This window comes from Adelges cooleyi, unplaced genomic scaffold, assembly GCF_023614345.1.
Source record: "Adelges cooleyi isolate 19-005CV unplaced genomic scaffold, UGA_ACOO_1.1 ACOO_flye_CR_arks_rails_tigmint_CR_PRNA_23, whole genome shotgun sequence".
NCBI lineage: Eukaryota > Metazoa > Arthropoda > Insecta > Hemiptera > Adelgidae > Adelges > Adelges cooleyi.
Genome location: NW_026095893.1, coordinates 15,786,144 through 15,803,342, shown reverse-complemented (window position 1 = coordinate 15,803,342; position 17,199 = coordinate 15,786,144). Strand labels below are relative to the sequence as shown.

Below are 17,199 nucleotides of genomic sequence, written 5' to 3'. Positions count from 1 at the left end.
TGTGTGTGTGTGTGTGTGTGTGTGTGTACATAACGTCTTGTGACCCCGAAGTTTATCGGCAACACGGTGTGGCTTCCAAACACGCGAAGAATGCATTTTATATAAATATATATGTATAGATATTATTAACATACATTGTAGTATTGCACGCGACCACGATATATGCGTTGATATCCAACGGGAATATCTACTTCTCGGTCCGAGTAAGGTACGTACCTACCTACGATGATAAAACTTATTGGTGTACAGGTACAGGCATTGAATAGAAGAAAATTCAAAACCGTAAGGTACCTCGGAAGGCAGGAAATCGTAAATCGCATCCGAAGAAAACTGCAATAACGGCGATGAGATGTGCAACGGGACGACCGTTAGAAACCAGATAGACCTTTGAACCTATAATCCTCTACTAACATAAGGCGGTGCGGTGTTGTTGTTGCTGTTATCTCTTTAATAATGCTATTTTATTGTGTTGTGAAATACTGGCGGAAACATCGCAAGACGACCAACGGTTTCCTCCCAAATAGGACCAAAGACCATTCGAACTTACTGTTTTGGGTATAAGTTACATATTATTATATTATAAAGTTTTATAATTTAACAGCATATTACGCCTAATCAAATTTAAAGTTATTACTGACAAAAACATATCCAAAGTCGATTAAGGATATAAACCTCTATTGATAAAAATTAATTATGGTAATGAAATGGCTCTAATTTAAAAAAGTAAATGTATTTTTTAATTTGGATAAAAAAAAAATCAAATAACCGAATAAACTGCATAAACAGTTAAATCCAGATTTCATATGTTACTTAACAGTGATTATTATTGAAATACTACTTTAAGTTATAATTTATTTAGTTAAAATTCAGTAGTAGTTAGTACATATTGTTATTACCGCACAAATTGCTTGTAAACGTGTTAAAACTCATTTTACGAAAGTCGTTTTGGCTTATAATTATTGTTCACATTGAAAAGAACTATAAACATACGGCATACCTAATCTCAGTTCTTATTAATAATAATAATATTTCTGTTCGATTGCTTTGGAGATTACAAAAATATTAAATTATTAAAATATCATAATATACAAGTCTATATTTTTTCTGGGCAAAAAATAGTTACAGGGTTGTTTAAATTTCACTAACTACATTCAATTTAACTAAATGCATAAATTTCTTAGTTTTTAATTATTTGTGTTTAAATAGATTACTAACGCAATACGGTGGCGAATAGGTATACAATAGGTAATACAAATAATAATTCCGTAGATTTCCCATTGAAAAACAAAACCATTTTCGTGGAGATGTATAAAAAACCAAATTATAATAATTTGTACTATATTATTATTAAAAAAATTTCTGTCTCTTCTTGTAACAATTTATTTTGTACATACCTTTGGGTCGCGACCACTTGACGAACGACATGCTATTATTTGGATTGGACCCGGCAACGGTTAATTTTCGAAAACCGTTTACTATTTTCTCCTATTCAAAATGCATTGACGAGCGGCTGAGTACGACTATCGGGTCAACAACTTGGAATTTATAATGCGAATGACATATCTTTATTATAAATGTTATAATACCAAGTGGATGTATCAGTCGAGGGGTACGAGCGTGACGATCACTGGGTCACAGTCCAACTGGCCACTACAGTTAAGTGCGTTTCCTACAATGCGAACCTTATCTCGGAAAATAATGGGACTTATCTCGGTTATCCGATTTAAAACGATTTCCAAACAATGTTATTGTTACCTATGTGTGTACCGATAGCTTCTAATCTGTTAATAATTGATGTGTTTACCTTCTTTGGGCTTGTCGTCGTCAGTCGGTCCTGTTGTCCTTTTGGTGGTCACGTCGTCGTTGGGTTCTGGACATTTGATTGGAGGTGTTGGATCCGAATTACTAAACAAATCGTGAAATTATAATATTAGTAGATCCAACTGTTATCGAACCTACAACGGCAGCGACATAAGTCGAATTGACCATACAAATTAGTAATTTAAAAACAGAAGTAATTCTTTTCTAATATAAAATGTAATTATTATTTTAAAAGTCTGATCTGAAATTGACTATTAATTGTAGTTTTAACGCTAAACTGAATAGGACTCAAGATTATGTATTTTTAATGTATATATATCTGAAAAGTCACTGAATGAATTATTGTGTATTGTTTTTTTTTTAATAGCTGTTTAATATATGTTATTGTACTCGTATTATATTTGATTTTAATACGACAGGATTTTAATTAAGTTGTAGGCACGGGTAGACCAACGAATACAATATGAAATCATTAAAACTTTTTTTTGAAAAATAATAATTCACTCCGAACGTATGGTAAAAGCGCGCCGTACCGACGACGCGTAGACAAACACTAGTGCGTACGTGTGTTTGCATTTTAAGGGGCAGTCGGTCGTACCTAATTATATTACTATATTGTTTTATGTATATTGTGTTTCGTTTGCGCCTTACAACGGTGCGGCGTAATGTCTAAAAGGCAAGTTCCCATTTTTTGTTAGATGTCTAACAATAATATTATTTAAAAAGTCAATATGAAAAAAAAAAAAACATTTATACATAATAGATCTTGATGATTGGATAATGTTTTTAACATTTTATTTTATTTGCCACGAATATATAAAAATAAAACAACTAAGGAAGTTCATAAATTTAAATATGTACTATTAAAAGAAACTAGTTATAAAAAAAAACAATCTAGAGCCAAAATACAAAAAGTTGATTTATAAATATCATTATTATAGAGACGTATAATATAATATAAAGAAGAAAAAACTATAAAGTATTATTGCTGGTACATTTTTTTAATAATAAAATAACAATATTAAATTATCCACGGTGAATTATACGGTCAATAATTTTTCCTGAAGACTATAGGAAATCCGTCGTGTTACCTACATCTATAGGAACCGCATTTAATATTATTTAAGAGATAGGCTAGGGTTTAATGGACTTTTGATTGCCTTTACAAATTAAACGCATTGTGGAAATCTATAGACCAAAACCGTGCTAAAAAGATTTACATGGTTTTATTAAGCAAAACAAGTAGGCGTGGTAGTTATTACTTTTGCTGTTTTTAGACTATAATTCCTGAATAATAAATCGGTCATTGAAAAGTTAGTAAAATTAAGGTCATTTTAGGAACTCTTTTTTTCAGTACGGTTCTTTGATTATGTTAGGTAATCGAGTAAGACAAATATAACATTTTTTTTTCATTTTTAGATAAACAAAAAATTTTCTTTTGATTAAAAGTTATAGTTATGGTAATTTTCTCAATAACGGCTACCAAGTGTAGGACATAGATGTTAGATCATTTAGATCTAAGATATACCTAAACCTGTTTATGAAATACTTGACACAACTGGCATAATCAATATTAGAGTTATCTTTCGTCTTCAGTGTAGAATATATTAGGATTTATGGCCCATCAATTGATATAAGTTTTTATCTATGGTTCTTACATGTAATCGTCACTGTCTTTGTCGTTTGTTTCGTCTTTGTGGACGACGTTAACGAGTTTGGGCGGCAACCGGTATGCGGGAGGCGGCGGGCCTGCGGGTAACGGCGGCGGCGGCGGTGGCGGCTTTTTCTTGGGTCGCACTTCTTTGCGCGGCAACGGTTTGGGTGGCAGACGGTCCTCCTCGGCGACGGCCACCAGTTTTTCGTACAAGCCCACGTCGTCGCCGATGGCCGCGCTCGACGAGAACTCCCGTTCCAACTGCATGAACGGCTCCAGCACGCGGTCGAGCACGCAATTCTTGGACGACTCGTTGTCCGGCACCACAAACGCCGGACACTTGGACACCACCGTGGACACGCTACTGTTGGTGTCGTCCGACCCAGACTCGCCGTGGTATACGAATCTAAAAAATTATGACACTATGAGATTTGATCTTTTTTTTTTACATTTATATATAACATTCATTATATATTTACATTTATATATCGTTAAAAAAATGATATGACAGTTATAATTAACTCTGCTTCCAATAAAATCTGTTAAATGACAATTCGTGTCTCACGAGGAGTTTTACTTGTTGGAATTTCTACCACATAAATAGGTTTTACATAAGTGTAATATTTAAAAAATTAACTATAAAAATCATCACAGTAACTGTATATATTTATTATTTACCTAGGAGAAATCGAAAAGAGTAAATCCACGTGGTAGTCCTGTTTTATGCTTTATCACTACAATGCTTGATCCGTTAAACATAAGATATCAGTCTTATGATCTTTGAACTTTCACTAGTTACGCGTTTGCATAATAAAAATGCATAAGCAATTATTAACGATGCGAACGGAACCACTTTTGTTTTGTATATTAAAATGTTCAATACACTTCCGGAACCCATAACGACTAGCACAAAAATAATATTTTGAACAAAAAAAATAATATGGTGTACGGCTTATACACAACAATTTTGCCAACGTTTATTTATGCGAATAAGCTATTTGTTTATTTTTTTTAACGAATTTCTATGAATAACAGATAATTACAACCCAACAAAGGACACTAATTATTTACATAAAAATATACCATGTCAATAGATTTTCATTAGCGCTTGTTTATTTTTAGCAAAGCTATTTCTTAAACGTTAAACGTTTAGTCGTTAACATAATTTATTGAATAATAACGGCATCGCCAGAAATAACTAGTAGTATAGTATAATTGTTATTATACATATTATTATTATAATTATATTTCCATTATATTTATATTAAATTATTATTAAAATGTATAATGATATAATAGTATTAGTTAATGGGTAATGTATTCTAAAGTAGAAATAAAACTGTATTCAAATGGTAATTGTACAACAATACGTTAAAACTACAGTTAAAAATGATCACTCATATTTATAATTTACTATCTATTAAATGGCTTCTATTAGTATGCTAATATTCACTGGTGCCGTTAGTCTATCTGCATAAAATGTTTTATGATAAATTAAAAAATAAATCATAATACATTTAAATAATTCTAAAATAATTTCACTTAATATTAAGAAATAAATTAGTGAAACGTTGTTTTATTATTAGTATTAGTATGAATATTTATATTATCACTGTACTCAACGATAAATGTGTTATTATTAGAATTAAGGATTTGTTTAAGTCGGCGGAAAAATTAGTAAAAATATTTTTAATTTCATTTAGTTTTAATAACCAAATTTTCTCCCGGGGCACTGATGCAGTGCGCATCTATAGAGGAACCACAATGACTGTGATTTTTTATATTGTAAATAAATAAAACAAAAGTAGCTTTAGTTCCCAATCGATTTTATTACTTAATTTAAGTTAAGTCAAGGTTAAAAGTGGCAGAGTACATTTTTGTTTTATAGTAACTACATTTTAATATTGATAATATTAAGAACGATTTTAAAAAGCTCTCAAAAACTCAGAATATATCTTAAGATTTACACTTTAAAATTTTGTAAATTTACACTTGGCAATCTTTCAGGAGCCAATTTACACTTTTGTATGATTGCGTTTCCTGAAATTTTCGGGAGGTGGGAGGGTATTTTTTAAACCACATAAATGTTGGTAAAAGTCAACAGTTCACGTTGTAATATACCTTTCGACGGCGTCCGTGTAGATAGACGACGCCAGTGGCACCGGTTCGGGTTTTTTCTGTTTGCGAGGTGGCACGGGCGGCGGAGTTTTGATCGTCGACCGTCCGTCTACCATGTGCAACTTGACAACCAGCCCGGACTCTTTGAGGCACCGCACGCAGTCGTCGCGACTCATCCGGTTGACGGGACGGCCGTTGATCCGGACGATCTCGTCGCCGGGACTGAGAGGTCCCCAAGAGGCTTCCGTACGGGACGCGGGACTGCCGTTGGCGCAGGACTGGACGAACAGCCGGTTGCACGTGTCCACGCCGTCGAACCGTAAACCAAAGCCCAGCCTTTCGCCGGGTAGACGGTAGACCAGCACTTCTTCGGCGGCCGGCGGTGTCCCAGGGGCGATGTTCGCCGGCACGGACGTGTTCTCCCCGATGGCCAGCACCGTGACGAACGTGTCGACCTGCCGCGGTGGACGGACCCCGTCCACCGTAACAACGGTGACGAAATCTTTGGTGGCCACGGTGGCGGCCATGTGTCTGGCCACTGCTGCTTTGGGTCCTGCGAACACAAGGAACCGGTTGTACCGTTAGTATGTTTTATTATACATATACGTACGATTACACGTATAATATTATGCGCGCGGACAAACGTTATAACGGTGACCTCGATCAAGCGGGTTTTTCAGAGATTCGCGCCCATCGCTCAGTTCGTACAAGAGCAGGTACATATTATTATTATATACACATATGAACAAATATTTAGTTTATACAGTCAATTGCATTGTACAACAAAATTTAACCTTCTTTAAACGAGAACCAAATTAAATTTTCGTTTTTTTCGCTAAGTCCGAATCTGGGCTCAGCATTTCTTTATCACATCTAGTTTTTTTTTAAATCGTTCCAAAGTTGTAAAAAACAACATTTTCTCGTATTTTCAGCAGTGTTTTTTACGTTTGAATAATATGTTGTTTTTTGAAATTAATATAGTTTTTCTAGGTATTATCATTCTATTTTATTCGCTTAGTTCGGAATTAGTTTCAGAATTTACACTTTACATAAATTCTGATATTTCTAAAAGCTGCATATCTGAAAGTAGAAAATATGTAGCATAAAAACAAATCCATTTGAAATATATTTCTAAGTTAAATATATAAATGTTAAAATCAGTTAAAAATGATTGAAAGCTAGTTTTATTTGCAACACGGTATAAATTATACAAAAATATATTTATGATGCTCAACTACCTGTATATTTGGTTGAAATTATAAAATTGCAGATCTTTTAATTAATTAAGTCTTGACTTATTAAATACGAAAAAATATAAAATTGAATAAAAACTACCTAATTATTAATTATAATTGTATAATATCTAAAGAATACATTTTTTAAAATTAAAAATCGATTATTACTTTTACGTAATTTTATTACGTTTAAATTTTATTTTTGTTTCAACTCCCTTGTTGTTCTATGGGGACATTACAAAGTCACGATTTTGACAAAAGTCTATTTTATCATAATTTCAGCACTTGGATGCCAAGAGAGAAATTATTTCAAATAGTCAAAAAATATCTAATTGAAAAAAAAGACAAACATAATACCATGTAACTTGTTGCAGTTGTCGAGCCATGTTTTGTTTATTATTGATTTTCTATCTCAATCAGGCTAACGATCGATTAGATACTGCACACGAGTGCAGATCGAGAGTGTGAAATAATGATATTTACAGTGAAAGTAGTTTATAATATATAGTAATTATCACGCTATTTTCTTACTTTGACTCGTCAAAGCGCACAAGTACCTACGCGTTCGTGCACGCGATGCATTTATATTATGAAGTAGGTAATGTTTGTGCTGCAAATCAATGGATGTCAGTGTTTTATCGAGTACAAATAATTGTATACAAAAAACGCACGTGCGAGCGTAGAGAAAACGTTTATTTTAGAATTTCGCAAGCAATTTACATAGTCTGTATAATTCATAATTTTAAATAATTTTGTTATGTTTTACAAAAGTATCATTATCGTTATTGTACAAACGGAGAACAAGTTTGGTTAGTACGCCGACGCCATGTCACAGTCACAGCGAGATTCATCCATCACTGTTACGGCGGGATCGTTAAATAGATAACAATTCTTATCAAACGATATAATATTGTAAAACATCATTAAAATATTGTGTTATTATGATTCCGCCACGACGACAAACGACGGCCAACTAGTGGCTAACGTATACGAGCTAGATGAATTACTTGAAGAATCAACTCTGACTCGACAAGTTAAATATAGTTTTGTACCACAATATTGTCAATGTGAAAATTGTGTACCACCATTAATATTGTTAAAAAATACGGTTAGAGTAAACCCGTGATCGGCTTCCCATCCAGGTTAAAATTTTGAAGTGTAGGAAAGTCACAGGTCCGTGATAGCTCAAGCGATTTTTCGCAAAGGTATTTTCGTTGAAACATAAACAATGACATTAGTGGTAAAAAAAAACACCTAATACTGGAGAAATATTATAGATTATGCGAATTACCACTCAAGGGCTCAGCTCGGTTTCATTTGGACTTGGGAGACGGTAGAAAATCTTCCTCGGCGACCGACATGCAGGCAAATTAACGTCATACAGTGTAAGTCTTGTGTGTTAGTCTTCGCGCTAATTTCTCTCGTGTTACACGGGCACGTCATTTAGCATCAATTGACATGTTTTCACGTCAAAGCACGCATAACAACCATACATTTACCCGGACGGTGAATTTCTCTTCCTTGACTGGAAGCGATAGCGCACACACTTGCACACTTTCTTAACCTTGAAATTAATTTACAATAATAATGATTGTTCGATGTGTCCTGGTTCACGCGATAAATGTCATCAAAATAAGTTCATTGTTTTGGAAGACTAACATATAATTTCAAACCATTTCCTCATACACGCCCTTACCCACCCATGCGGTGAGTCAAAGAGAGACAATTCACGTCAGATAAAATAAAAAACCATGAAACTATTAAAATGTGTAATCGACAACATGTGGTGACTTCAACATTGAAATGAACTTTTTGTCTTTTACTAAGTATAATACCAAAGAGTGGTTTAAACAATAAGTTGACTAGTCAAGGATATTAGGACATTTTCCAATGAAGGCAAGAACCCTCTAAGAGTTTCGGTGTGTTGTAATTTAGTTGATGTTAGGTTCTTCTTACAGGTGATGTTTTCCTACAATGAAACATTAATAATTATGATTCTTAAATAAATATATATTATATAAATCGAGGTTAGCAATTTATTAGTGTAACCGAAAATAACATTTTAGTTATTATCTAAGTACTAAATTACTAGCAAAAACTATTTTGCAAAAAACTAATCGTTAAACGTGATTAATCGATTCTATTGTTTTAAACATTTGTTGACCAAATAAATAACATACAACCATAAACAGCCGTCTTAATGTTTATGAGTTATCTGATAAGTCGCCGCTATATTATGCAAAGCAGGCATTCGTCGTACAAAATATAAATCTATAGTAATAAAATATAATATAGGTCATAACTTATATGGAATCCAAGACGTAACGTAATAATATTAGGTATTTACCGATATTTTTTAATGATTTATTGTGCGACTGTAGAATTGCGGGCTATATGCTAAGTAATCACATTTAATAGATTGTTAACACGAAAAACAAATGTAGAAATTGTAGAACTTTACCTCACGTTAAAGTTTAAACACTTGCAACGAAAACAAATAATGTTAAATGACTATTCTGCGACTCGCGAAATCGGTTAAAACCCTATAAGTACATATTTTATTGTTTCTGTATAATACAAGACGAAAATAAACCGAACTTTAAACGGTTAAGTTCAACAGTGTGTCGCTTCACGGTTCGTTACACGCCGAGATATTATTATAACAATATTAAGTGTGTATCGCGCGAGACGCAAGACTAGATCACTGCGCGGTCTGAATGTTCGGTTAGGTTGAAAAAAAAAAATCAAAACGCGTCTTACCGTTTCATTTTAATAATAACTTCTCCGGGTATGACTGGTAAATAAAAAAAAAAAATTCTACCTAACATGATTATAAACTAGTTGAGTTACTTATAAATATAATAAAAAATTTCCTTCAACAACCTTGTATCTTTGTGTATAAAAATAAATTTGTTGGATAACCAACCGAATTTATAGTTTAAACGGCTCACGAACGACGCGAATCGTCATAGTCAACATAATCCCGTTTGGAATATTAATTTTTACAATTTATTAGTCATAATGTTAGCAGAAGTTGTGTATCATTAAATATAATGATGCTTCTTAATTTATTTTTTTTACTGTGAAAAGTCGTGTTTTTATTATGCTACCTGTCGTATTTTTGATTAATTAATTAAAGAATAACTTAATCTCTTTTTAAAAGTAATCATTAAATGTGATTATACATACGCAATCATTAACGGAAAATCTCGAATTTCAATCACGATACGATTAAAGATCATATACATAATATTATATCCTGGCTGCTCAATTGAGTTTAAGTTTGTAAAAAAAGCCAACTTTTTAAAGTTGAGTTATGCATTTTGTACAATATTAAATATTTTTCTGAACGAAACTAAATAAATAGAAAATGTAATCAAATAGACGGAGTAATTTAACACAAAAGTTATAACTGTCCTCGGCCATCGTTGTAAGGTCGTGTTAATGAAACAAAAAAAACAAAATAGCGGTTCTTTTGCGCTTTGATGGCTTGAATTTAATGAACACTAAACGTTATCTAGACTTACCGACCAGTTTCCAAAGACCCAAGAAAACCCGTTAATCCTTGATACATTTATAAATATTTTAATACACAAATAAACGCTATACTATGGTCATAATATACATAATTTCTATGATTTGTAGTATATTCGCCGTAAAAATAATTATAAAACATATTTTTTTAATAATAATTATTATCAAGTGTCATGATTTACAAATATTATAATGTTATATTTTTATTGTAAGTATACCGTTTGAAATTAAAATTTGCATGATATATTGTAATCTGTACGATCCAATGGAATTTCTTTCGTTTTCTGCTTAATACTAGCTGTACATTTATATTAATTAGGACGTTAAATTAGATTGGTTCGAGGTTAAACTAATAATTAATTATTAAACCTTGGGGATATCTACTAATAATGCCTACTTCTAAATATAGTTAATTAAACAATATTATTTCAACGTTCATGTCGAATGGGCTCAACCGCGAGCCACATAGGATTCAATACCGAACAAAATAGTTTTTGCCCCAATTATATAATTTTCAACAAACGATAAAAATACAACTTCAAATAAAATACATTATGTTTGTAACACTCGTGTGCTTAACGGTTTATCTACTTCTAATAGTTTGAAACTTTTAACGGGCGCCAAGTGTCACGCTGGACTGGAAAGGGTTAAAAACCATAGCAATATTTCTCAACGTTTTAACGTTGAACGCGCATATACCTCGCAAGCATTAATCACACTCAGATTCATATTTTATATACCTTTGGGTGTATAGTTACAAGACTTAATCGGTAATTGTTGGGTAGAAGAAGTTCTCACGTGCGAAAACGCTAGTACAGATAAGTGTTGTGCACGGGTAATGTGTAGAGGTTTCATTACACACATTAGTGTATACACATAATATCTTACTATTAATTGTTACTGCCTGGGGTACCGTTTGGTCAAGATCGGACAGGACAGTGGAAAAAAAATATTGCATCCGGCGAAAACACGTTTTTAGTATACTAATTTTATTTTAGCTGTTGCCGCTACTGTCATTGATGTTATATCTACCGTGTTTTCATTTACATTTGCATTTAAGATGCGCCTGTACGGTTTAAAAAAATAATATAGAAACTCGGCAAACAGATGAGTTTGTAGTATTTTTTTCATTGGTCAGCGAATTTTACCTTTACTAAAAAAAACATTGGAATAACAACCGTTAACTTCTAAAATAACATAAACTAAACAAAAAAATGACAAGCAAAATTATCTGCATTTAATAAAAATCGTTTTTTTAAAAAATACATTTTAAATTCGAGAGAGAAATATAATTAGTGACCACTCGAGAGCATGACATTGTAGGACAAAAAAATTGATTATTACTTGTGGGGGGCTTCATTGCGTGCGAGGACTGGCACAAGTGGTTTTATACGGTTACGCGAAGCTCTATAAGGTATACCTTTACCTACATACGATAATAATATTATCATACACATAATGTGGGATGGGAATGCTTGAATTTCGGGTCACGGTCGTTAAAAGTAAGCAGAAAAAAAATGTTGGCCTAGCATCGCAGTTACGCGAGTAAATTAGCCAAAAAAACTTTTGAACATCGCCAGTATAGACTAACAGCTATGTAATTAACTAACTATAACCGGCACACTGTCATTACCCAGCAATGATTGTGCAATTATAGTCTATAATAACTATATTTAAGCATATTAAACGTTGAACGGAATGAGCTATTTTCTCCGCACATCCATCACACTACGGTGTGGTCGAGTTTTTCCAATAAGTCCAAAAATCGCAACGATAACGTCGCGTTTAGATTAATTGAAAAATAGTGTGTAATCGTTTAACACAGCAAAACAAAATTCTATAAATAGAGCGCTTTCAAAATCGTTACATTTTGATTTAAGAATCAAATGTCTATATCCGATTAAGGAACATAAAATACATTTTTCTTAACTAAACCATTTAATTTCCAAAAACTGAACGGTGGTTTTTAAAAAAAGTGTATATATTACCGTAAGATTGCAAATTGTGTTTCACCAACGACGTCGCAGATTTTTAAAACGTACAGTTCACGTAAGTTGCTAATCAGACATATTTGTTTCAATTTGGTTGACATTTCCAGAAAACCCGTTTTTGTCAAGTCTGTATTTGGTGGTACCAGGTGCTGCAAACGTTAAATGCGCTTATGAAAAGGAAAAACGCTTTGCACAATAACGTGTAATACGACCCCCCGCATTGGCCGTTGCTAATAAATCATTTGAAAGTACACGAACCGTACAAGCGCCTTTCTAAACTTCTAAACGACTTCCGTACTTCCCGGGGTGCACCTGGGAAATGCAGCAAAGAATTCGTGTATCTTTTACGGATTTGCATTTTTTTTTTTTTTTACTCGGTGCTCGTTTCGAAATCTTATCCGGCCCAGTACATCCAGTAAAACCGCATAAACGTTACGATATGATATTCTTAAACGCCTGCCATCATCGCGCGTGGCATATTGAGTCGTTCAAGTCTTCTTCAGCCTCTTCTACTCGGTCGTGTCGATCAAAATAACCACGTTAATATCGATAATAACAGTAATAGGTTACACGGACGACGATAATACAGTGTAGATGCCATAACGGTTTTTTAGTGTTTTGTTACGGGCTCGGGCCTTGACTTTCAACGGGCCGTTGAAACCGTCGAAAAAGTGATGGAGAAAATTGGTTAGATCGACCGATAGACGATCGCATTATTCTCACACATAAACATTGGAGGTATACACTATACACGGGGTATTGTAGTATATAATATTATGCTTAGAGGTATTTTTATTTTTTATAAGACGTATTTCCATTCGTATTAACTACCAATATATTATGCATGTTATTATAGTCCCGCGTGGATTATACGATGTGATTCAAGCAATCAATAAATCATCAGCTAAAACTCAATTATCTCTCTTCTTCCAATATGTTTTTTTTTTTGTATAATTTTGTACACATAAATATAGTTCACCGAACCGATAATAACATCACCGAAAACTTTCGATTTTTTATTATATATTTTGATAACCTACATAGCGTCGTTGCCGCGAAAAAAACTACCATGTGCTAAAACCTAATTATCCAGGAGACACTAAAACGTGTAAAACGATATATAGTAGGTGACGCACAGGTTCAATTTTTTATTTTTCATTTATTCTACAATGGAGATAGCAGTTGGAGATTTTATCATATGATAGCTTATTTTTTTTCTGTATCCAGGGATACCAAAACCTCAAAATTGTAAAATTAGCACATAGGTTTTTTCGCGACAACGATGATAGTATATAAGTATAAGTACCTACACACAAGCTATGTTAAGTTGAAAATAATAACTAATCGAAAAACCAGTTTGAAAATGTACGTCCCAAGTTAAAAGTAGTATTTTCAAGTAAGTGTATGACTCTATGAGAACATTTTTCACCTCATCTCACCTAAACTTTTAGAGATATTGGAATCAACATCGATGGAGAATCACTCTGTATACACCTAATAATGTTTTATAGCAGGCAGACCCGGATACGTGTTGCCGTAGGGCTAATCCACGACCAAGGCGATCTGACCGCGACCGTTAAAACGATTTTTTATCAAACATAACAAACGGTCATTACCTCTTTCACTTCTTCCTACGCTCTTAGAACCTAGCCTAACAATTGTATATTTTTAACATTCTCATAAGACGCAGGTGGTCGTTAAGGTTTTTTATTTATTTATATATACTTAAATGAATAAAAACACAAAAAACCGCTGCCAAATCATTGGTACGTAACTTTTTCAAAATCAATCCTACAAATATTATTTAAAAGACTATCGGTTGCCATGCTAACAGTACAAAAAATAAACATCTCTTATCAGGGTCAAAAGGTATAAGGTATCAAGGACTAAAAAACATAAAAAATAAATAACTTTGATGGCAATAAATGTGTTAATAACCGTGTTATTTTATTTATTGGACAGGTATTTCTTAATAAAAATGCGTGAATGCAGTTTTTCAACTTTTCAAACTAAGAGTCTTATCAACTAAATCTACTGAGGATTTTGACTGGTCGAATAGAAAATGAAAACTACCAAGTTACAACTGTTTTTGAAAAATAACGAATACTACGTTAAATTAATCACCCTGTATACCCGACAAAAATAAATAATATCATCAAAAAGCACAATAAGTAAATATTAAAAAGTATCAATATAAAAAACCATTGTTTGTAATTTTGTTTTTACTTTATTTTTTAGGTATAAAGTAAGTTCGACTGATAACAGCAAAAATAGTCATAACTTTTACAATTTTTAACCTACAGTCAATCAATGGAATCGACAAATAATACACCTAAGAATCTATCTAAACAAAACAATTATAGTACTTCTGAACCGAAGTCCAGGGTGAACGCGAACGGAATAATATATTCTTATCGTTATTTTAGCGAGTAATATGTATCGTTTTCTAGCATTTCAATTTTAAATTTTAGTATACAATTAGAAAACGAGAAAAGTGAGTTTAGAATATATTACATTTTGTAACATTCAGATATCGACAAAATATTTTTATATCATACATAGTAAAAGTAAATTTTCTCCACATTTCTAGTAACATTCGCAAAAATATGTTTTCTAATGTCTTTGCCTTGAGACTAAAGATTGCAGTCTAAGCAGTTTACTCACATAAATTCGTCTCTAGCACTAACCATTTAATTCGATTTAATAGGCAAAATTTCACTTGTCAAACTGGAACTTTAACATAAAATCGTTTATATTTTTTTTAACTGCTAATTTTATTATACTATTTATCCAATATCATACTTCTATCTATTAAAAAATAAAGAAATGTAATAAACACTGTCAGTGAACAGCAAAATTAAATAGTAGTTTTTTTTTATATTTTATAAATTATCATTTTACAGTAGTGTTTTTCTAAACTGCGTCGAGCTGGTTACTTTCTTTGCCACAAACGACTTCAAACCATGATGTATAAGATAAATAATTCATAATTTAATAGGTTTAATAAAACAAATAATATTTAAATTTGAAATGATTTTTTCTTAACGCTTCTTATATAGGTATACGTGCACTTGGAGAAATCAAAGCAAAAATAAATCAACGTTTTATAAACTGAAAGGAAAGTAAAAATAAGTTTTTTTTAAAATTTCGCAATCCTCGTTGTTCTTGGAGAACACATCCATCTACAGATTCGCACCGAAGCGTTTGTTTGAAAGTGATTTTAAGACTTTCAGTTACGGTAGTTTCTAAAAACCTGATCCCAATTCGTTCCTTCCACGCTATGCCCAGACACCACTTTGCTGTTTTATATTTAATTAAAATTTATTTTGGGTAATATGTTTATTACAGACCGACAGAGACCAATAAGGCGTATCAGCCGTGTCTGGTTTGAAAATCAGGCGTGTCGGACACTGCCTCATCTAAAAAATGGTCGGAAGATTAATAATCGGTTTCTAGTTATTGAAATATTTTTACCGTTGGCATGCGTCGCCACGCGCTTAAGACAAAATATAACAAGTGTTGATAAAATCGCCAATATTAGAAATAATGTTTACTAGAAACGGAAATAAACCGACAACGCTTTCATTGGCGCCAAGACTTTAATCCGACGGTATGCGCCAAGTGAAAGCGGACAACGAGCTTTCGATCAAACTGGCACCTTATCCATGCGATATCTCTCTCTTTCTCTTTCTCGGCTAGGTTTACATGTTTTTGGCGCGGTCGCCATCAAAACATTACAGCAACGCGCTGGCACCGATTCGCATATTATAGGTACGCACTCGACGACGATCTTAAGATGTTTGTTCGGGCATATTATGTTATTATTTCTCCGTGACATTAGCCGTGACCCCGCCATAAAGTTCACGGGCCCGTTTTATGCCTAAGTATTAAAATGTCGCTGTTGTTGTGTTTACGTGCCGTGTGAAAGGGTAAGTAATGCGCGCGCGCGCGCGTGTGTGTGTGTGCAGTGTGTGAATGAATGTGTTTTAGGTGCATTCTGACGGTTGTTGTACTTGACGAATCACGGCGCCTTCGCCCACAAGGTCGACGGCAGAATAGGTAACCGACGCCGGCTCAACGCTAGCCAATGAACCCAAATCGCCATCTATACATTATCGTACCGTATATTATGCGTAATAATAATGTACACATACAATACCGCGTCGAACCGTTACTACAGTTGCGCGGTAACGTCGTCCGCGCGCGCACTAGACTTAACCCGACAATACAATATTGAAACAAGTCCCAATGCAATAATAATAATTGTTATTATTTTTTATCATAGTCAACACTCACTAGACGGTCCGGTGGAGCGATAAAGCCGGGTGGTCGCTAGTTTGGACCGTGTGCATTATAATCATTGTTATAATATTATTATTATTATTAGTATGTTCGACCAAACTGAACCAATTGAACGGATGCAAAAAAAAAAAAACCCCGACGACACACACGTACTACCAGAAAGACTGTTAAGTACGATGAACAAAATATACACACGCACGGTACACTGCTATTATAATACTTGCACGCTGTGGCGGACGCACGTGTGGCGTGCACTACGGTCGAGATGCTGACTAACCAGTAACCAGACCCAGTAACCGCCGACCGGCAGCAACAGCGGCGTTGTCCGGGCGCAGAGAACCGGGTCGTGTACCGCCGCTGCCACCTCCATTCACACTCACCCTGCCGTCGCCGCGGGCCCGGTCACCAACAATAACTGCAGACCCCAACCGGTCTTCTTCGCCGCCTTCGACCCAATAATACTATCACAATACCGTCCGAACAGGGTGATCCACGCGCGGCGCATCTGACCAAAAGAATCCTCCACCACAAACACTGGTGTAGA

At 33.8% G+C, this 17,199-nt stretch overlaps 1 protein-coding gene across 2 annotated transcripts in view; it reads right to left on the bottom strand.

Annotated features, from left to right (window-relative positions):
- Positions 1-16,953, bottom strand: part of LOC126835275 (uncharacterized) — a 43,208-nt gene extending 26,255 nt beyond the window's left edge. The window contains exons 1-5 of one of the 2 annotated variants that reach the window (XM_050567751.1): positions 16,650-16,953; positions 12,351-12,502; positions 5,597-6,146; positions 3,480-3,881; positions 1,805-1,905 (exon numbers count right to left, since the gene is read on the bottom strand). In XM_050567751.1, the coding sequence (XP_050423708.1) occupies positions 1,805-1,905; positions 3,480-3,881; positions 5,597-6,120 (1,027 nt within the window). In that variant the 5' untranslated portion in view covers positions 6,121-6,146; positions 12,351-12,502; positions 16,650-16,953. The remainder of the gene's footprint in view (positions 1-1,804; positions 1,906-3,479; positions 3,882-5,596; positions 6,147-12,350; positions 12,503-16,649) is intronic. The other variant, XM_050567750.1, reaches the window with a different exon arrangement.
- Positions 16,954-17,199: the final 246 nt, after the last annotated feature.